Source organism: Squalius cephalus (assembly GCF_949319135.1).
Source record: "Squalius cephalus genome assembly, chromosome: 14".
In the NCBI taxonomy this organism is placed as follows: Eukaryota; Metazoa; Chordata; class Actinopteri; order Cypriniformes; family Leuciscidae; genus Squalius; species Squalius cephalus.
In genome coordinates this window covers 15,503,366-15,525,431 of record NC_137135.1, presented here as the reverse complement: position 1 = coordinate 15,525,431, position 22,066 = coordinate 15,503,366, and the positions used below count along the sequence as shown (strand labels likewise).

General features: G+C 40.9%; 1 protein-coding gene across 1 annotated transcript in view; it reads left to right on the top strand.

The window, feature by feature from the left end:
* Positions 1-969: 969 nt before the first annotated feature.
* slit3 (slit homolog 3) overlaps positions 970-22,066 on the top strand; it is a 63,247-nt gene continuing 42,150 nt past the window's right edge. The window contains exons 1-7 of the mRNA XM_079891739.1: positions 970-1,127; positions 2,138-2,285; positions 9,759-9,830; positions 11,957-12,028; positions 13,151-13,222; positions 17,519-17,662; positions 17,988-18,151. Coding sequence (XP_079747865.1) covers positions 1,061-1,127; positions 2,138-2,285; positions 9,759-9,830; positions 11,957-12,028; positions 13,151-13,222; positions 17,519-17,662; positions 17,988-18,151 — 739 coding nt within the window. The 5' untranslated portion in view covers positions 970-1,060. The remainder of the gene's footprint in view (positions 1,128-2,137; positions 2,286-9,758; positions 9,831-11,956; positions 12,029-13,150; positions 13,223-17,518; positions 17,663-17,987; positions 18,152-22,066) is intronic.

Below are 22,066 nucleotides of genomic sequence, written 5' to 3'. Positions count from 1 at the left end.
AGATTGTACTATCTTTGTGCATTCAATTAGATCAAATGATATCACCGCATGATGCTTGCCATTCAATAACTCAGACAAATGAAAAGCACTCCCACCGCTAGGCAAGTAGTCATTTTTTGTGTATCGCGGTCGATAGGGTGTGTGTGCACGTGAGCTGCCCCATTGTGCCCGTCCTCGGCTCATCCCATGAGCAGCTGAGGCTGCCGAGGCTCTTCTCCCCATGTCATCCATCTTTGTAATCCCACTCATCTGTAATTAATCCGCAAAGACAGGGGGCCAGATACTGGATTTGTAATGGAAAAGCTCTATTAAAACCGTCGCCCCCCTGCTGAAATTGTCAATGAGCAGGTTTTTGTCCCCCTAACTGGATTCAGCCTGTTATTTCATTTACAGACAGTGGTGACTGATATAGCTGCGCCTTTTGATTTGCTGACACCACTTTTTCTTTGAACTGTGTCTCTCGTCCCCTTCGGGTAATGGCCCTTGAGAGATTTATATTAAGATGTGAAAGATGCTATTGGGAATTGTGCCATATTGTTAAAGACCTTGATGAAATGAGGGTGCATGCTCTGGGGATTTGCGAGTGGTTTACTGTGGTCTCGGTGGAGATGTTACTATAACCTGTACAATAGAATATCCCATTCTCACTTGTGTTGTCACTTTAGTTCTGATGTGTTATTCTGAGTCTGCATTACCTAAACTTTATAGAGATTCTCCCTTGATCCCGGCAGCTTAATCCTTCCTCTTTTGCATTTAAATGCCTTATCACAGATGGTATATGCCATGAAGTGTGTGGTAAACATTTCTTTTCTTCATTGTGTCTTCAAAAAGCTATTTCCCGACAACTCAAGTATCATCCAATCCAGCATTCATGTTAGACATACAAACCTCCTCTGACCTTTATTGGATACTATCTCACTATCTGTCCCTCATTATTCTCTCTCACTCTCTCTCTCTCTCCAGTCGCCTGCACTCCAACAGCCTGCACTGCGACTGCCACCTGTCCTGGCTGTCTGATTGGCTGCGGCAGAGAAGGGGGCTGGCCCCTTTCACACAGTGCATGGCCCCCGCCCATATGAGAGGTCTCAATGTCCCTGATGTTCAAAAGAGAGAATTTGTGTGCACAGGTATGACACAGAATTTACTTTTTCTTTCAGAATGTCCTTCTTTTGTCTCCCAACTCTAATGTCAGTTTCCCTGTCTGTCCAGGTAAATCTTATTACTTCAAAAAAAAAAAAAAAAAAAAAAAAATTATTATATTTATATTATTATAAATTATAGGTAATTTAAGACTGCTTTTAGCACCATCTTTTTATGTTTTACATTTTTTTCATTGTTATATTATTTACATTGATGTTAATAACTAAACCCAAATTTTCACAAATTCCCTAAATTCTCACCCTTTTGCAAAAAATACGTCTAAGTCAGTATTGCAATACGATAATGAAAACCATGGCACAATATCTATTAATTTATTCTGTGTAAACTAAATTCAGTCCGACAAATTCTACCATTATAAATACTCCTCTGACATACTTTTTTACATTATAGTACTGACGGTAATAGTAGAAGTATTATATATTTAACATGATAATAATTTTAGTTGAAAAAATCTGAATGGTCTTTAAATAAGGTTGATTTTCTTAATATTGGCTATTTCATTGTGTTGTTTTATAAAGCCACTTTATACATTCTGTACCTCTAATGGACCTTTGGGTTTCATTGGCGAAAAAGTTCACGTTCAGCTCTTGTTAATTAAGCCCCCTTTTCCTCCCCCTCTGATTAATCAACTGATGAATATACTCCAACACAAACACAAATCAAGCTGCAAGAAAAGGCGTTTCTTAATTAAGCTGCAAACAATAAAACAACAGGGAGCCTGTTCTTACTGATTATGTACTGTATTAAAAGCTATTTTCATTAAATTGTGAATTAATGCTAAATTTCACAGTCCTGAATGGAAGCTACATGACAGTTATAATACTATCAGAAAGCACGTGTTTCTAGTCAAATTTGACTCAAAATGGTGTTAATTTTCCCTGTGATCTCCATTTGCATTCTTGTGTCAGTAAACCTTGTTGTCTTTAGTCAATTTTCCTCCTGATATGTTATTTTACCATCTTTTCCTCCACCCCAGGTCCTACTCAGACAGAGCCAAGGTCATGTGCTCCCCAGGTGTCCGTCTGCCCTGCCGCCTGCACCTGCAACAACAACAACGTCATAGACTGCCGTAGAAAAGGCCTGACGGAGATTCCTGCCAACCTGCCTGAAGGAATAGTGGAAATGTATGGATTCCACTCCTTAAAATCATTTCTCTCTTCTGTGTGTGTAAAAATCTTCCAGTGTGATTAGTACCTACCGCTGGTATTGTCTGTGCAGTGATCTGCCTTCTTCCTCCTGTCATATAACAAAGGCCATTAGCAGTGCAGTGTTGCAGCCTCATTAGCGAGTGTGTTAACGTTGTGCCGCAGTTGCAGATAGATCTTGCTCAGTTCTACTGGAGGTCTACCAGCCTGTCTGCTGGGTGTAGGCAATTAGAAAACCAGTCAAGGATCAAAATGAGACAAGTTATACAGAGCCCGATCTAATGTCCAGGAAAGCTGAGTGTCTTATCAGCAGATTCAATCTGTGCTCAAGTTGTCTGTGATGTGATGTGGAATTGCACACTTTTTAAATATGAAGTACCAATACCAAGACTTATGACATTTCACATCAGCAAAAGCCAATATGCTAATGAGCACACCCCAATATTAGCTGTTACAAGTTACTATTCAAGTAAACATAGAAATAAAATTAAGAGAAAGAACTAGGGACAGGGAGTGTTTTTCTCTTTTTCTTGTTAATAATTTGGTTTAATTAATATTAACAACATAATAGTCAGCAGCAGGTCTATTAGGTTGCATTTACCCTGCATTTAATATACATTGACTTAATACATAACTCACTGTTTTACATTACATTTACATTAATATCTCACCAAGATGTGCATTTTAATCAAGACCTAGAATTGAGTTGGCTCTCGTTACTGCCAATACTGTAGAATGAAGTTATTTTAGTACCCCAAATGTGGACATTTCTACACAGTCTTGCAAGGAAACTCTGCTCTTGCGAATGTTCATTTTAACCTCATTTACAGGGATATTCTCTAAAGCCTTGGTTGTCTTTGGATGTCTTTGATTACTGTGGCTTTTCGTGTGATTTGGTTACTTTATATGAGAAAACGTCTCGGGTTACGTATGTAACCCTCGTTCCCTGAGTAGGGAACGAGACGCTGCATCGATACTCGATACTTTGGGGAATGCCTTCGGCATGAAGCGTCTGAAGTCAACTATGGAACTATTCCAATCTTGATTGGTGCAACGTCACCCGTGACGTCGCATGTGACGGTGATCCGGAAGCTACAAAAGGGTCACAGGAACCAGGAAATGTTAGCTTCTAATTGGTCAAAGCAAGTCGTTCTCAGGGGCGCGAAAAGTGTGGCCGAGGGATGCAGCGTCTCGTTCCCTACTCAGGGAACGAGGGTTACATACGTAACCCGAGACGTTCCCTTTCGTAAAGGGAACTCCCGCTGCATCGATACTCGATACTTTGGGGAACGAATACCCACGCCGCCACACTGAGAGAAAAAAACGCCCTGGTATAAAGCATCTGGTACACTCACGGACGATAGAATGAGTAGAGGGCAGATCCAAACTAGCTTGTCATAAGATTTGGTGCAAGAAGGGGAGGTCTGGAGCCGGAGGCTCGACTGACCTCATGGCTGGGAGCCCCAGACAGTAGAAAATATTAGATGAGAGGTGAAGGCAGAAGCGCACCTTGTACTTCAAATATGAGTGGTTTTAGATAACCAACTGTACTCTTAATAAAGGGAATAGCTCCTAACCCTTGATGCATAACTAGATGGACTGACTCCTCTCAGCCTGAGTCCTAATGTAGGAACCTCAAAGGCTACGACCTTGACCATCCGACACATGCGATGGAGGATGGAATACCTGAAGAATCTTAGCATTGCCTACAAGTACCTCAGTACCGGGCAAAAATAACGTTGAGTGGCTCCCACGCTAGCAAGTAAGAGGGGGCAGCACCACCACTCTTCCAGGGAGTAAGACGAGCAGGAAGCAGACTCAATAGATTCTCCTATATATACTTATATATCTCAAATATATATTTGTATACCTCACCCACAGGACATGATGGGTGCCAGGGATAACCCATCAGCCTGATGCCAATAGGCTGGATGACAGGATTCATCCTCCAATCTACAGGAACATGGAGTTTCAGTGGGAACGTCCTTTCGAGAACACCCTTAGAGGCTTGTGGAGGGCACTGAGGCCGCCACAGAGGCCCTAAGCATGAACAGGAGATCCCGTTAGAGAGCGGGATGGAACACCAGTACTGAAGCCAGTGGGCAGTAATAAACTGGGTTCAATGCCCTCCCTAACTTAATTGTTTAGTTCCTAGTAGAGTGGGGTTCTAGTATGGATGTCCTGACCACCTCGGTGGAAAGGGCAACCTAATTATGGGTGGGACCCCCTCAGGGGCCAGACCCATAGTCTCCATAACTCTGGTCGGGGATGAAATAATATACCATCAGCCTGAGACAGAAGATCTCTCCTAATAGGAATTTTCCATGGAGGACTCTCCAAGAGACTAATAAGGTCCGAAAACCAAATTTGGGCCGGCCAGTACGGAGCTACAAGGAGTAGTCTCACTCCGTACCTCCTGACCCTTTCTAGAACCCCAGGGAGCAGAGCGATCGGGGGAAAAGCATACAGATGTGACCTCAGCCACATCTGTACCGTGGCATCCAAGCCCAAAGGAGCTGGATGTGAGAGAGAGTACCAGAGCGGGCAATGAGAGTTCTCATGAGAAGCGAACAGGTCAACCTCCGCCCGGCCAAACTCTCTCCATATAAGCTCAACCACTTCAGGGTGGAGCCGCCATTCCCCGGGCCTCAGCCCCTGCCTCGACAGGATGTCTGCTCCCATATTTTCAACCCCAGGAATATAAATAGATCTGACAGAGAGAAATTTGTCCTGGGACCAAAGAAGAATTTGATGCGCCAGTCTACAAAGAGGGCGAGATCTCAAACCTCCTTGGCGGTTGATATAAGAGACCACCGACATATTGTCTGTCCTAACAAGAACATGATGGCCTCTGAGGTCTACAAGGAAGTGCCTCAGGGCAAAAAATACAGCCAACATCTCCAAGCGATTAATATACAATGTGAGATGATGGTCTTTCCAAGTACCTCGGGTGTAACGGCCCTCCATAACCGCACCCCAGCCCGTGAGGGACGCATCCGTGGTCAGAGTTTTTCTCTCACATGGTGCTCCCAAAACCGGGCCCTGAGACAGGAACCATGGTTTCTTCCATACGACAAGAGAACGAAGGCATCTGCGCGTAACTCTGATCGTACGAAAAGGGTTTCCCAGAGGAGAAAATCCCTTGTTCCTGAGCCACCACTGCAAGGCCCTCATATGGAGCAGACCAAAGGGTACTACCGTGGAAGCTGCAGCCATAAGACCCAAAACTCTTTGAAAGTGTTTGACAGTGATAGCCTGGCCTAACCTAATACTCTTCATTGTGTTTAAGATAGTATTTATACAAGCAGGAGACACTTGTGCCCGCATTGTGACTAAGTCCCACTCTACTCCCAGGGACGTAGTCCTCTGAAGAGGAGTTAAGGAACTTTTCTTGACATTGAGTCTCAACCCCACACACCTCAGATGGCGCAAAACAACATCTCGATGTTGAATTGGTAGTTCTTTTTGACTGAGCCAAAATGAGCCAGTCATCTATAAGATACGGACCCCCTGAAGTCTCAATGGAGCAAGGGCCGTGTCCATACATTTAGTGAAGGTGCGAGGGGATAAGGCTAGGCCGACTGGAAGAGTCCAGAACTGATGCGCTTTTCCCCCCAAAAGCGGATCTCGGAAACTTCCTGTGATGGGGTTAGAAGGGAAAGAGGAGTTAAGGAGCTTGTGGATCTATCAAGACAGACCAGTCCTCGGAGCTGGTCTGACTGACAGTCGGTAACTTGAATCTGAACCCCCTCGGAGGTTGATCCAGTACCCTGAGATCCAAAATAAGGCCTAACTCCCCCCCCTCATAGGAACTATGAAGTGCCAGCTGTAGAACCCGGGCTCCCGTAACCAAGGAAGAGCCCACTTTGAGGTTTCCTGTGTTAAGAGGGACTAGACTTCCTGTTCCAAAAACCGACCCTGCTCGGGGCTGGCCGACATGTGAACCACCCTTAGTAGATAATATTTGTATATTAGCTCCACCATAAGCAGGACCCCCTAGGCTATATTTTGAAGACCCCTCGGGGTGTCTAAATATGCCATTATGGGGACCAGTCCCTCGAGACTGGCCTCGGCTATAAATTTCCAAATGGCTTTGGTGACCTGAAGCAGCTAACTGGCAGGAACTAACCAAAATATGCTCTCTACAGACCTCCTGAGAGGCGGCGAACTCGACAGTGCCGCAACGTCTTCGGGCAGATACTGCGATTTGTGTTCGCTGGAAGCCGATGTGTCCCGAAGCGCCATCGGCGGCGGGAAGCAAACATCGATTTCCTAAGGGCTGCATAAGGGGGCGAGACTCCTGTACTCGCTCTCCTGGGGGAACGCCCATAAGGGTCTGCGTGTTACGACAAGACCTCTTAGTTGAAGCCTTCTTAGCCAGAGAGACAGTCCTCAGACCTGTCTTCGGTATGGAGAGCTTCGTGCGAGAATGTTTCTTCTGGCCCCAAGCCTTATACGGGGGGGCACGAGAGGAAACCTTCTCAAAATATGAGGAGCTGGCGGCTGTCCCATGAGGCTGCCCCCTGGCAGCAACCCCATGAGACCTGGACTGACAACTGGGGATAGCTGATTGTCGCTCTGCCTCCTGAAGCCTCTCGACAACGGTTCTTGCCGCGTCGCCAAAGAGGCCAGAAGGTGAAAGGGGAGCATCGAGAAGGAAAGCCCTGTCTTTCTTCCCGATCCACAAGCGAATAAGCCATAAATGTCTCTCTGAGACGACTAGTGCTGCCATAGAACGGCCAATAGCACGGGCCGTCTCTTTAATAATACGGAGAGATAAGTCAGATACTCTACGATATTCAGTAATATAGAGTGAGACCTCCCAGTTATCATCCACCTGCTTGAGGAGGTCAGCCAGGTATGCCTGTAATAACCCCATCGTGTGTGGGCATGCACCAGCTCGACCACCGCCATATATGCTTTCCCTAACAAATTCGATGTACGAGATTTGGAGGGAAGTGTCTGAGCTATCAGGGGTGACGCAATGTCGGGGAGAAAATATTTCGCAAAATATTCCTCAACCCGAGCCATCACCTAATAACCATTTTCATTAGATTCCCTAATGGATGAGTAAATATATACATGGGGGAAAATAATTGAGATGAAAATGGATTTTTCCACGATCTTGATACCTCAGTATGGAGATCAGTGAAAAAGGGAAGGCTCTGACACGAAGATTGTGACTGGGTCTGCAGGAAGCGCTCATTCATTTTATTTTTCTTAGTCGCTTCCTGCTTATTATATGGCCATTTAACATTTAATTTAACCACTGCCCTGATTACAACCTCCAGCAACTCCTCACTAACGGGAATATGGGGTGGCGAATCCCCCTATCCACGTGATTCAGTGTTAATAGATAATATCTAACTCCTCGGAGCCAGATAAATCAAACGCTGTGTCTTTAACACGGTCGGAAGAAGCCGCAGCGCGGGCTTCCGAACCGTGCGCGAGACCAGTGGAGCTGGTTAATAAACACTGAGAAAGGGTCGCAACCGTCTCAGTATCATATGCCAGCCCCACGTGAGAATCACATGCATACAAGCGCCGCGCTGCCTCAACAGACGCGGGACCCGATGCACTGGAAACGCGAGCCTGATCTAATTGATCGAACAAGCTCAAACGGGAGCGGAGCTTTTTCATTGAAAACAGTTTGCACAGACAGCGCCCTCGAGCACCGCCCGTGCATGCTCCACTCCCAGACAAACTACACAAAGCGTGTGTGTGTCATCCTCGCTTAAATAACGTGGGCAAGGGGACGCACACTGCCTGAATAGCTTCTCTTTTTTCGCCATAAATAATACTCTTTTCACGGGACAAACAACACCAAATAGAACAGACAAGATGACATAGAGCGCTTGCTGAAGACCAGAAGCTAACATTTCCTGGTTCCTGTGACCCTTTTGTAGCTTCCGGATCACCGTCACATGCGACGTCACGGGTGACGTTGCACCAATCAAGATTGGAATAGTTCCATAGTTGACTTCAGACGCTTCATGCCGAAGGCATTCCCCAAAGTATCGAGTATCGATGCAGCGGGAGTTCCCTTTACGAAAGGGAACCACTGTTTTTCTAAAGCAGCTATTAGATTAATGTTATTGTCAAAATTTCTGCCTATTAACTTTTTTATATGACCTTTACAACATTCTGCTGTCCATGTTAGCTTGTGTAATGTTAATGTTATCTTATTAATCTTAGCTTTCGGAGTTAAAAGCAATCAAATTAATGTAACTCATACATTACTGCCATTTAAAACATCTGACCTTGTTGTTGTTCCAGCTACTTCTGTATTCAGTGCCCTTCAAATACAAAAGAACATCCAAAAGAGGTTTAACGGTATCCTCCAAAAAACAAGGACGTTTTGGTTGTGCATGGGAAATTTGCAAGGCCGACATTTCCATTGTGCGAATAGGCTGGGACGTTGTGTTTAATGATCATATAGCAGTGCAGCAGGACGCTCACACACATGCATACTATTACAAAGATAACACTCAGGTTTTTCAATGTGCTTTGGCTGTCTTGCCTCAGGCTTGAATGTTCTAGTGCTTTGGAGAACGTCCATATCGTCTTGGTCAGGGTATTTGGTATCCATATTGATTCAGAGATCCTTGTTTGCACTAAAGGACAGGTAGGTAATTGCCCTGATATGTGCTGTTCCTCGCCGTTGTTGTTATGTCAATAGTGTATGACCTTTGCATAATAAATGGATATGCAGGCTAGGACACATTAGCCAAACCGAACCCATGGCCAAAAACAAATTGGGCTAATGAAATGATGTATAACCTGGAGCATGCAGTAGAGCTGCGCTTATTTCTCAGGGACTTGTTGTCGGTGCACTCTTATCCCAGTAAGCCAAAACACAAATTGAACACTTAATGTACAGGCTGCCATAAAGCATTTATTGATGGCTTTCTCTGTAGACCTCCTGAAGGAGCATTAAGCACCAGCCAGACTCTCAAAAATGAAAGGTTCTTCAATGAAAGACTCTTGTGAGCACTTTAGGTTCAACAAACCATCCCTGTCTTGTCAAAAACAATGTTTTACTGAATGGGGTTCTTGCTCTGTGGTTCTTGGGTGATTTAAATAGAAATGCATTATGTTCTTCAGATTCTTCAGCATAATGGTTTCATCTATAGATAGTTATATGAAGAACTAAAGAACACAAGTTATTTGTGGAACTTAAAATCAGGCTTTTTGGTTTTAATTGGAACGTTTCATTTTTAAAAGTGGGTCTACACATGCTTTCAGACTCTAAGAAATGAATTACCAACAGATCTGTGTTGAGGGGAATAAATGTTATGTACTTGTACATTTGTGATACACCTAGAGGAATATTATGTTGTTTTCTTTTCTGTGCTGTGCCATATTTGTTTTGTAATTTTATTATATACAATTACTTGTGTAATGGAAAAGTCAGTGTTGTATAACAAAACGTATCCATCTGTTCCCGTGTAGCCGTCTGGAGCAGAACATGATCAAGAGCATCCCAGCAGGAGCGTTCTCCACATACAAGAAACTGAAGAGAATGTAAGATCTTCCTCACACAACAACACAAACTAATATAAACATTATGTTAAGAAACTCTAGATGGCGCTGTCTGATGGGTCCTTAAAGGGATAGTTCACTTTGAAATTAAATTTTGGTATGTTTTAGCTTACCTCAAGGGCATCCAAGATGTAGGTGTCTTTGTTTCCGCAGTAGTTTCAATTTTGATATTTTTAGGTCAAACCGTTCTTGTCTGTCAGTCATATAATGCAGGTCTATGGTCACTGTCTCAAAGAGCATGCACAGAGAAGTCCAAATTAAACAATTCCCCATCGTAAGTACACATTGATGGCCTAAGACACGAAACGAGCGGTTTGTGTGAGAAAACGAATAGTATTTATATTGTTTTTACCTCTGCACAACCACGTCCAAGTGATCTGAGGGCGCGCGCGCTTCCTGGTGTGTGACGTGTGTGCGCGTTCTGGCTTAGTCTGCGCAATCGCCGGAAAGTGTACAAGAGGTAAAAACGATATAAATACTGTTCGTTTTCTCACACAAACCGCTCATTTCGTGTCTTAGGCCATCAATGTGTACTTACGATGGGGAATTGTTTACTTTGGGGAATTTGGACTTCTCTGTGCATGCTCTTTCAGATAGTGACCATAGACCTGCATTATATGACTGACAGACAAGAACGATTTGACCTAAAAATATCAAAATTGAAACTACTGCGGAAACAAAGACACCTACATCTTGGATGCCCTTGAGGTAAGCTAAAACATACCAACATTTAATTTCAAAGTGAACTATCCCTTTAAATCAGCCTGTATGCAATCACATCATTCTCTATAGGGTGCAGCTGATTGGTTCCTGCTGTATCAGTAGCCAATGAGCTCGCTGCTCAACTTACCTGGTCTGCATTTGCTGTAGCAGTTGCAGCATGCTTTCAGAAACCCTCCACCTTCCCCAGCTCCACCTGTATAGATTCTGCTATAGGTTATTCATGTATGCTATATTGTACAGCAGCAGCATTTCTTACTTGCTCAGCATATTAGAATGATTTCAGAAGGATCATGTGACACTAATGATGCTGAAAACTCTATTCCATCACAGGTTATTTTAAATTGTAATAAAATTTCACAATCATAATATTTATGATTAAATACTTCTATCAAAATCATTTGCACTTTATTTTACAGTACATGCACTTTCAGTGTACTTTCCAAGAAAGTACTGAATAATTTAAGGTAACTACATGGGTTAAGATTAGGTTTAGGGGTATGTTCAGGACTAGTACCTTATTATAACCAGTTATTGTAATTACTACAATAAGTAGACAGTAAAGTGCTACCAAAAAATCCTACTGACCCTAAACTTTTGAATGATAGTGTACATCCAAAAAGCAATTTAAAATCAGCTTAACATTTCTTTTTTCATTTCTATTTGACAGATCTAGAGATATACACACGTTGTCTTTTTTACCCTATGAATGAACTCTATACTTGCTGCAAGTGATCTCCTGTCAGCCACTAGAAAATATAGTAGAAGGGTTCATAACATGCACAGAAGTTTCTAGAGGGATGTCACACTGTTCATCAAATCTATATTTTGGACACAAATTCAGATATTTAATGAGAACTTCTCACCTCTGCTTTGACAGTGATTCCTTGACGTGAAGAGTTCAGCATTTTGAGGAATACAGTATATTGAAACAAATCTGGGCCTCCTGAGAAAAACAAACCTGAGAAATAAATAAATAAATCTGCGTACCGTTTTCGACAACCACTTCATTGTGGAGTTCATTTCTACCCCAACAACCTAAAATTGAGAAACACTGATATCTAGTATACATGACAGAAGACAAATGATTAGTTAATCACCCTCATGTAAAAATGAATAACTGGTCCACACAGCTAAATTGCTATATTTCAAGTCATGATATAGCTTGTGAGAAGAAGTAAATGGTTTTCAATTTTAGTTGAACTATCCTTTCAAAGATTAAATGCTAATGATGGCCACCAGTTTCTTATGTTCTTTTCCCCTCTGTATCGAGTTTGCTGGGTATTTATAGAGTATCGACGTCCTGTCAGACAAATGTGCAAACCATCCCTTTGTTGGTCTAACAGTCAACTGTATTATCTCTATTTGTGTGTTTTATGCTATTACAGAGACCTGAGCAAGAATCAGATATCCGAGATTGCGGAAGATGCGTTTAGTGGCCTGCGCTCGCTCACTTCACTGTAAGTGTTTCTCACACAAACATATTCAAATTCATATACCTGAGCTGCATAGCAATACATTTACAAAGATAATAAGCGTGTGTAAATGTAGACAGTCAGGTGAAAGGACAGGTGTCGAATAAATCAGCTGACAGGAGGCTGACAGAATGGAGATGAGACAGCCCACTGTCTGCCTGCGTGTGTTTCTTTCACCGTGTGTGTGTGTGTGTGTGTTTACTGACATCTGCAGCAGCGTGAACACGAGGGAGGACTTTCATTTAAATCACCTCAACAAGTCAGAATGAGACAGAAGACTCGGCGTGCGCATATTAATTTGGTCAGATCTATTTCCCTGCGACCGGCCCACACAGCTGTACACGAGACAGAGCTCATTTACACAAGCCGTGTGATTAAAGAGACGCCAAGGGGAGGACGATGGGCTCCAGTCTCTCAGGGAATAGGAATAAAGCAAAGAGGATGCACAAGTTGTCATAAACACACAACCACACATTTGCTTGGAAATTAGAGTGTGTTGAAGAAATAGTTCAGCCAAATGTGAACATTGCTCAGAACTTATTTGAACTCAACTCATTCTTTGTTCTATGAAACACAAAAAGCAATTGCTATGAATGGAGACTGTCGCATTCAAACTTCAAAAGGACACAAAAACATCATAAATTATCACCAAAATAGTCTTTATGATTCATGCTTTGTGCCAGGAACACAATTCGTTATTGGCTGAAAATGTTGACATCTGCATGGCATGTTGATAAGAGAAGTATTAATGTGATTTATTTTTTATTATTTAATAATTAATTTTCAGTGGTTCACAAAACCAATTGATTTGTTCATCAATTAGACTGATCTGGTTCATGATCACATCTAACTTAATAGCTCACTAGGTTAACATTATCAGTAAAACTGACTTTGTGACATACAGCTATATTGTATTTGAAGTCTTGGGTTGAGTTTTATGAACCACATTTGATGATTCTTTTTTATGATTTTTGCCTCTTTTTTTAAACATGAAAGTCCCAGACAGACATGTTCATGCTTGATGAGTTGCACATGGGTGACACATATTGAGACATTGTGGGTTGATTCATTGTTTTCTATTTGCCTTGTATCTGTGTTTGTCTTCAGGGTCCTGTATGGAAATAAAATCACAGAGATCCCAAAGGGACTGTTTGATGGCCTGGTCTCCCTCCAACTGCTGTGAGTGTTGCATTTCTGACTCAATAACCTTCAGTGTCAAGAATATTGTGTGTGTGTGTGTGGTCCTGGCCAATGTTGTGGGGACATTTTTTTTGGTCCCCGTCAGAAAAACGACTTATAAATCATGTGAAATTAAGTAATGTAAAAATGCTGAAAGTTTTGTGTGATGGGTATATTTAGGGGTAGGGTTAGTGTAAGGGGATATAATATACAGTTTGTACAGTATAAAAATCATGGTACCACTTTACTTTGTCCTGTTCCCTATGTACATACAATGTACTTATTACTGTAATTACAATAACTGAGTGTAATATCTAGGTACTAACCCTGAACCTGCCCCTAAACCTAACCTAACATCAAAACAGAAAAAAATTTGCTGCCTTAAATTTTTAAGTACAATTGTCACAGTGCTGTGTTGTAGAACACTCACGAACACGATGTTGAAGGCAAATGTAATCTTTAATAAATCCACAGGAAGATAAATCACATGAAGAGAACGGCTTACAACACATTTCACGAGACCCGAAAGCAAATGAATAGTCACAGAGGACTTATGCATACAAGCAAATGGGGATAATTAACGACACACACACTCCTGAACTAAATGACAACTAACCAGAAACCATGACAACTAACTTAGTGGAAACGATGCAAACTGAAAGTCCAAACTAAAACAAGTTGGATGTCATTTCAGCTTTAATTACATTAAAGGGGGGGGGGGGGGGGTGAAATGCTCATTTTCACTCAATCTCCTGTTAATCTTGAGTACCTATAGAGTAGTATTGCATCCTTCATATCTCCAAAAAGTCTTTAGTTTTATTATATTTATAAAAGAAAGATAGGCTGTACCGAGTCTTTCCGTAAAAAAACGAGCGGCTGGGGGCGGGCCGTGTGGGCGAAGCTAAAGCTGTGCTAACGCGCCGAGCTAACAACACACAGAGACATTTGAAGCAGTTTTACTCACCGTCCGGTTCCAACGCACGACCGCAAACCTTTATCATTGCGACTGCTCGATCCTTAAGCATTAGACGATCTGCAAATCCGTCGATATGGGCTTTGTTTATAAAACAATCATCGTCGAAATGCAGGGAACAAACAGTCTTACACAACTCCGTTTTTGCTCTGGAAAAACAAACTCCATCCACTGGTCCCTTAACGCTGGGTTCTTTGGGAATCTGTGCAGGGTTGTCTTGCCCTGGCTACCAAAAATACACTTCTTTGGTGACATTGACTTCCAAAAGCCGAGCAGAGCGCTTTGATGGCGAACTGCTTTCGCTCTCTTGCTCTGGTCTACGAGTGCGCGCGCGCCCGCGCTATTCCGGGAGAAGTGCCCTTAGGACCCATATAAGGAAATTCCGCCCCAGCTGACGTCACGAAGACCCATACTCGAAAAAAACTTTCCGAAACTTGTGACAAACCGGAAGGACAATTTTTGGCACAGAAATACTCCTTCAAACGTACAATTTAATTTTTTAAACTTTGTCCATGTTTAGCATGGGAATCCAACTCTTTAACAGTGTAAAAAACTCAGTATGCATGAAATAGCATTTCACCCCCCCTTTAAACTGACTTTTAAAAAATGAGTTGAATCTTTTATAACTTATATAAAAAAGTTGGAAATTGCTTAACTTAATTTGATGAGTTAAAGCAATGTAAAAACATATGTTGTCATATCTTATTGATCAGTTTTTTACAGTGTAGTTACCTTAAATTTCCCAGTATTTCCTTAGGTAAGTACACTGTAAGTACACGTACTTTAAAATAAAGTTCAACCTAAAATCATTATGTCTATGGAAAGTCACCATAAAACAGTTTCTGTTATTATATACTGTAGATAATATACAGCAAGGGTGCCTAAAATGTATCAAAAGTGACAGTAAAAACTTTTACAAAAGATGCTGTGCTTTTGGAATTTTTATTCAACAAAGAATTGATGATAATAATAAATGTTTCTTGAGCAGCAAATCAGCATATTATTATGATTTCTGAAGGATTATGTGACACTGAATACTGGCGTAAAGATGCTGAAAATACAACTTTACCATCAAATTACATTTTAAAATATATTCAAATAGAAAACAGTTATAATGATATTTCACAATAAATGGTGAAGTGGTCTTGGTGAACATAAGAGACTTATTTTATAAACATTAAAATATTTTGAACAACCCCAAACTATTGATCGGAGGTGTACATTTATTTTTAAATAAATTTAAAAATGTTTTATCGTATATAATTTTAGCACCATAAAAATTAGGTATTTTCTATTTGTGGAAGACCTTAAAGTCAGTGTTATCATTATTTGAGAACGTTTTATCAGTGACAGAGAAATAATGCAGAATATTAAAAATTTCTTATTCATTTTACATCACGCTCTACAATGTGTTTAGAGAAGAGTAAAGAAGGTAAAGCACTAAAAGAAGAGAGGAGAGCATGTACTGTTTTGGCTGAAGGGAGCATTTATTTTCAGTTCCTCATGGGGGAACACTCTCGACATCATTAGTATGTAAATTGGACTTGATTGCTAAACATGTCCCTCACACCTACTTATATTTGTGTAGACATGGAAACATTGCTCAGACATAATTTCCGCATTTAATGGTCCAAATTGAGGTGAATCTGTCGGCTCTAATGGACCTGTTTCAGCTTATTCTAATGATTTGGGGAAATTCTGATGGCTTCTGATTTTCTTAACGTACACACTTCTGCCGCAGGCATAAAAATAAGTTCACATCACCTGTTATTACGCTTCTAAAACACCATAGATTCACTGAAGCGGCCGACCCATGTTTTCACCGTCAACTGCCATAATGACACAAATTATCTTTGTTTTCAGCAATTATAGTTCTTCATCCTTAATGGATTTTCTTAATAAGACCCTTTCAAAGGAACACCTCAGGGCATTCCAGCCATTTCGCTTGGCTATTTTGTTGTTTCTGTGTTTCTTTCTGTTGTATATGGTTTTATTCAAGCTTTTTTATCTTCTTTCTTTTTTTGAGATACTCAAACCTAATTAGTTCACCCTGTGAGTAGACTAACGATGCATGCGTTTGCTCCAAGACAAAAACCTCATTACAATGGCTTTCAGTAATTAAGCACACCACTGCGTTAGTCAATTGTCAGGCGGCCTGAACAGGAAAGACGTGAAGGCGGCTGGAAGTCAGGGAGGAGTGCGTGACATGACAGGAGTGATGGGTGCAACTCAGCAGCTGAATACTCCAGCGATTCATCGACAGCACACTCACTGCTGTTTTGATCACTTTTGTGATCTGTGAACCAAGTAAATTACAACTATAGATTTGAATATGTTTCTGATAGTAACATCAAGTCACACAGCTTTGAGCACTTTGTGGTTCCCACACACACTGACTCAGGGACTGCACTGAAAGAGGGTATTATATGGACACTGAGGACTATGCAACAGCCACATATGCTCAACAGAGTTTACATGTAATGCCTTCTGTACAGAGTCTTCTGTAATGCAATAAACAATCATCAGTCATCAAGAACAGCATAACACAATGGCAAAATTACAGAAACTTAAGTATTTACGTTTGTTTGTTTTTTTGCGTTGCTTTTTGTTTTGCTTTCATTTGCTTTGTTTTGCTTTTTGTTTCTTGTTTTCTTTTGTACTGCTTTACTTTTTTGTTTTGCTTTCATTTGCTGTCTTGTTTTGCTTTTTGGTTCTTGTTTTGTTTTTTGATTTGTTTTTTTTTTTTGGTCTTTTTTTGTTTATTTGTTCAGCTTTTTTGTTCATTTGTTTTGTTCTATGTTTGTTTTTCTTTTTGTTTCTTGTTTTCTTTTGCTTTTTTGCTTTGCTTTGCTTTTCTTTTTCAATTTTGTTCGTTTGTTTAGCTTTTTTGCTCTTTTGTTCTTTGCTTTGCTTTTTGTTTTGCTTTTTGTTTCTTGTTTTCTTTTGCTTTGCTTTATTGCTTTGCTTTTCTTTTGTTTTGCTTTTTTGTTCTTTTGTTTAGCTTTTTTGTTCTTTTGTTCATTTTCAATAGAATTTTTTTCAATTGAATTTATTTATGTGTACTTTATTTTTTATTTTATGAATTCACAATTTTGACAGTGTCAGTATTTATTTCACAATATTTGTGGGGGTTTTGTGTCATTTGATCAATATGTGCATTGTACTGTAAATCACTCTGTGAAGAGTGCAAATTTAAACAAATGTTATGGCAAAGCTTAATAAATATTTTTTTGTTATTTTCCACTTGCTATATTAGAGCTAAAGTGTGTTTATACTGATGAAAAAACTTGTCATCGTAATGAAACTTCTGTTTACTCTTCCAGACTGCTGAACGCCAACAAGATCAACTGTCTTCGTGTGAACACTTTCAAAGACCTGCAGAACCTCAACCTGCTGTCCCTCTATGACAACAAGCTTCAGACCATCAGCAAAGGCCTGTTCGCCCCTCTGCGCGCCATCAAAACACTGTGAGTTAACACACACACACACAAACCCTCCATCCTTCACACCCACACTCAGTCCAAGAGACTCCGGTCTCTAAGCAACTGTTGAGCGGGACTGCCTTCACCCCGCAATTAATTAGCTCCAAGTAGACGGCAAAACAACAACACCATTAACAGCAGCAAGATAAATGTGAACTAAACAAATGAAGACCTTACACTGAAAATAGCAGTTCATGTTTATGAATGCATAGCAATCGTATTGTTATCACAGGATATTACTGTTTGATTGCACAGACTCCCTCGACTCTAATTAAGCGTTTTGAGTTATTGTTATGTTCGCCCTCCACAGACACCTCGCTCAGAATCCGTTCATGTGTGACTGTCATCTGAAGTGGCTGGCCGACTACCTGTTTGACAATCCAATTGAGACCAGCGGAGCTCGATGCAGCCACCCGCGCCGGCTCGCCAACAAACGCATCAGCCAGGTCAAGGGCAAGAAGTTCCGCTGCACAGGTAGAGTTACACACGTGTGCACTGTTCACAGAAGACTTTTTATGTAAAACAGGCCCTTTTACTTGGTATTTTGAGCTAAATGGGACAATATGCAACAGTAATGTGTATAGACATACTTTAACATTCACAAGACTCCTTGATTAGTCCACTCTGAAAAGAATTTCAGACTAAGATGCAAAAATATGTCATTGAATATGTTTTTGAAATCATAACATGATTGCCCACATTTAAATTCAGTAATCAGTTGTTTGGTGGCTGCTCATTTGTCAAAATACACTACAGAATTAAATCATTTTTAATAAGAAGGCTCACCAAAGCTGCATTTATTTAATCAAAAATACAGTACAATGTTGTGAACTAGTATTAAAATTTAAAATAGCTGTTTTCTATTTGAATATGTTGTAAAATGGAATCTATTCCTGAAATGACAAAGCTGTATTTTCAGATCTTCAGTGTCACATGATCCTTCAGAAACCATTTCTTGTTATTATCAGTATTGAAAACATTTGTGCTGCTTAAAGGGTTAGTTCACCCAAAAATGAAAATTCTGTCAGTAATTACTCACCCTCATGTTGTTCCAACCCCGTAAGACCTTTGTTCATCTTCGGAACACAAATTAAGATATTTTTGATGAAATCTGAGAGCTGGATCACTCCTCCATAGGCTTCTAAGGGACTGAAACTCGCTGGCCCAGAAAATGTATTAAAGACATCGTTAATATAGTCCAAGTGACTCCAGTTGCTCGATCTTAAGTTTATAAAGCGACGAGAATACTTTTTGTGCGCAAAAACAAACAAAAATAACGACTTTATTCCACTTTTCATTTCCTTCTCTCTGGGCCTCGGGTCTTTTCACGTAGTGTTTTTGCGCAGCGCGTCTGTGTTGTACGTCACACGCATCACACACATGACCAGCGTCGGCCAATAGTGAGCCTACGTGGTGACATGCAACACAGAAGCGCTAAGCTTAAACACTACGTGAAAAGACTCGAGGCCCAGAGAGAAGGAAATGAAAAGTGGAATAAAGTCATTATTTTTGTTTGTTTTTGCGCACAAAAAGTATTCTCGCCGCTTTATAAACTTAAGACTGAGCCACTGGAGTCACTTGGACTATATTAACGATGTCTTTAATACATTTTCTGGGCCAGCAAGTTTCAGTCCCTTAGAAGCCTATGGAGGAGTGATCCAGCTCTCAGATTTAATCAAAAATATCTTAATTTGTGTTCCGAAGATGAACGAAGGTCTTACGGGGTTGGAACAATATGAGGGTGAGTAATTACTGACAGAATTTTCATTTTTGGGTGAACTAACCCTTTAATATTTTTGTGGAAACTATAAAATATATATTTTTAGGATTCTGTGATGAATAGAAGGCGTTCCGCAGCATTCATTTAGAATGTAAAAGTAAAAGTCTTTCCTGTCATTTTTGATCAATTCAAAAGGTACAGTACATAATGTATATAAAATCAGTAGTACAGTAACCAAAAAGCCTGTTGAGGCTTTCAGTGAGAGGGTGGAAAATGACCCACTAAGTGATTGTTTTTGGTCCAAGATACATTGACTGACATTATAAGAGTACTTGTGCAAGCTGAAAGACAGTCAATCAAGTGAATGAAGCAGAGTTCAGCTACTGCCGCCCACAGTGAGTCTGCAAGTCTCGTACACAGTGACTTGTTGATAGCTTGGGGTTCTGGCCAACCAATTGCTGCTCACATACTTCACACTGAGACTCCTTACATTCAACTACATACCTTTCCTTTTCTTATGTGTGTGTGTGTGGCATACTCTGGCCTGGAGCAGTTCTTCTCACACACTGCCAGGTTTCAGAGTGCTAATAGGACAATGCTGGCTGTTCTGAACCAGAATGAAGATGCCTTGTTAGAAGATGCTTTACGAGTCGGAACTGGCCCCCACACGCAGCCAAAAGCGGGGGCCCCTTGAGGGAAATGATTTGGTGGGAGAAGTGCAACGGCTCTTTTCTTTGATATTAAGCCGCAGGTTTTTCTCATTAAAGTTCTGTCAGTATATCAGCACAATAACAAGTGCTACACCAGACCCCTAGTGTGTGTTTCCACAGGCGTTACAAGTGTTTGCACATGAAAATCTGTGTTTATGTGTGTGTACGTGTGGTGGCAGAGGGCTTTGCTCCACTCCTTTCTCCTCTGTGATGTCTTTATGTGTGTGTGTTTCTAGTCCCTGTCTGTCTGTCTGTCTGTCTGTCTGTCTCTCTGTCTGTCTTTTCGGGTGGGCTAATGCCCCAGTGACCGTGCTGGGACGAGGGAAAGGGGCCGTGTGCATGGTGTCCCAGAGTTCTGGGCGGCTTCCTGGCTGCTGTGTCCTGGCTGCTCCCTCCTCATCCTCCTCCTCCTCCTCCTCCTCCTACTCCTCCTCCTCTCCGTCCCGCTCCGCTCCGCTCCTCCACTCTGGCCTCTGGTGCAGCTGTCTCTTGTGCTTGATCTAACCATGTGCCGCCGCCTACACAAGCCTCACATGGTTCCGTCAAGCACCAGGGACCGCTGGACACACTCGCACACAGCATGGCATTCTGGGATATGTGCAGTGGCACCTTTCTTAGCCACCATGAGGAGCGAAGGTGGCGTTCTTTAACCCGGGAACAACGGATCGCTTGTGAAGAGCTCTAGCTATGTTCTCCGTCTGCATTTCAAAGGGCGTTTTTTGAGTTCGCTCTTGTAGACATTGGGCTTTGGCTAGAAGCATCAGGGCAGCCGAACAGAGATGGTGGGAAGAAGAAAAACAGTGGCAGGCGAGTGATGGCTGATGGGAAGCAGACTTATCGCAAGCGGCCAGAACCTTGTGTGTTTTTCTGTCAAAACACTTCTTAGCGCCAGACCGCCAATACCTCCAATACCTCCAATACCTGACCTGAGACGATGAGGTTGTGTTCGCAAACAAGTGCCTGTGAATGTTGGTTTATGTGGACCTATTTATTATGTGGGTCTCATGAAAACATGTCCAGTTCATGATTCGGGCCAAGTCCCAATCTTTGAAATCTGAACTAAATTTGCAGCTCTTTTTTTAATATAAATATCTGCATGATATGTACACATGTGCATATTTTATATAGAAAAAGATAATGTGTCCATATATTTTGCATATTTTTTTTATAAAGATAACAGACTTATTAAGACAATTAAGCTGATTTCCCCCAATTTATCATTATTGTAACACATTTCAGACATTTTATTGGTGTTTTTTGTAAGTCTCATTATTTGAAATTTGAACAGTTTAATATTTGCATGCTATGTACAAATTTGAAATTTTAATCTAGAAAAAAATATGTAAAATTGTGGTCAGATATTTTACATATTTTATAAAGATTACTCATTACTGTAATAGATTTCAGAAATTTCACTTTGAGGTTTTTGTTTTCATCCATATTATTTGAAACTGTATTACAATCATTTTTTATATAAATATTTGCCTGATATGTACAAATTTGAAATTATGCAAAAATGTGTTCATATATCTTGCATATTTTTAAAGATTACAAAGTCATTATTAAGACAGATAATCATTTTCTCCAATTTCACATTACTGAAATACATTTCAGATGTTTTTATTTGAGATTTTATTCTCAAACTGTATTACAGATCTTTTTTTTTATTGTATTACTATAAAAAATGACTTATTTAAATCAGTATAAAGTCAGTACAACAAAAAAACATGATGTATAAATATTGTACCATTTATTTTTGTACTATTCATTTTACATTACAATATGTGAATGTGGGGGGTACGGAGCCCCTAAAGGCACATGGTCAGGAAAAAAAAAATGTTAATATTTAAATTATTATCAATGCTTTTGCGTTTCCCCAAGAAACTTTGCGTTCGCTCACAAAGAGTTCAAAAGGTTTTCTAGGGGTAATGCAAAATGTTTTGCGAGCGAAGGCAAAAG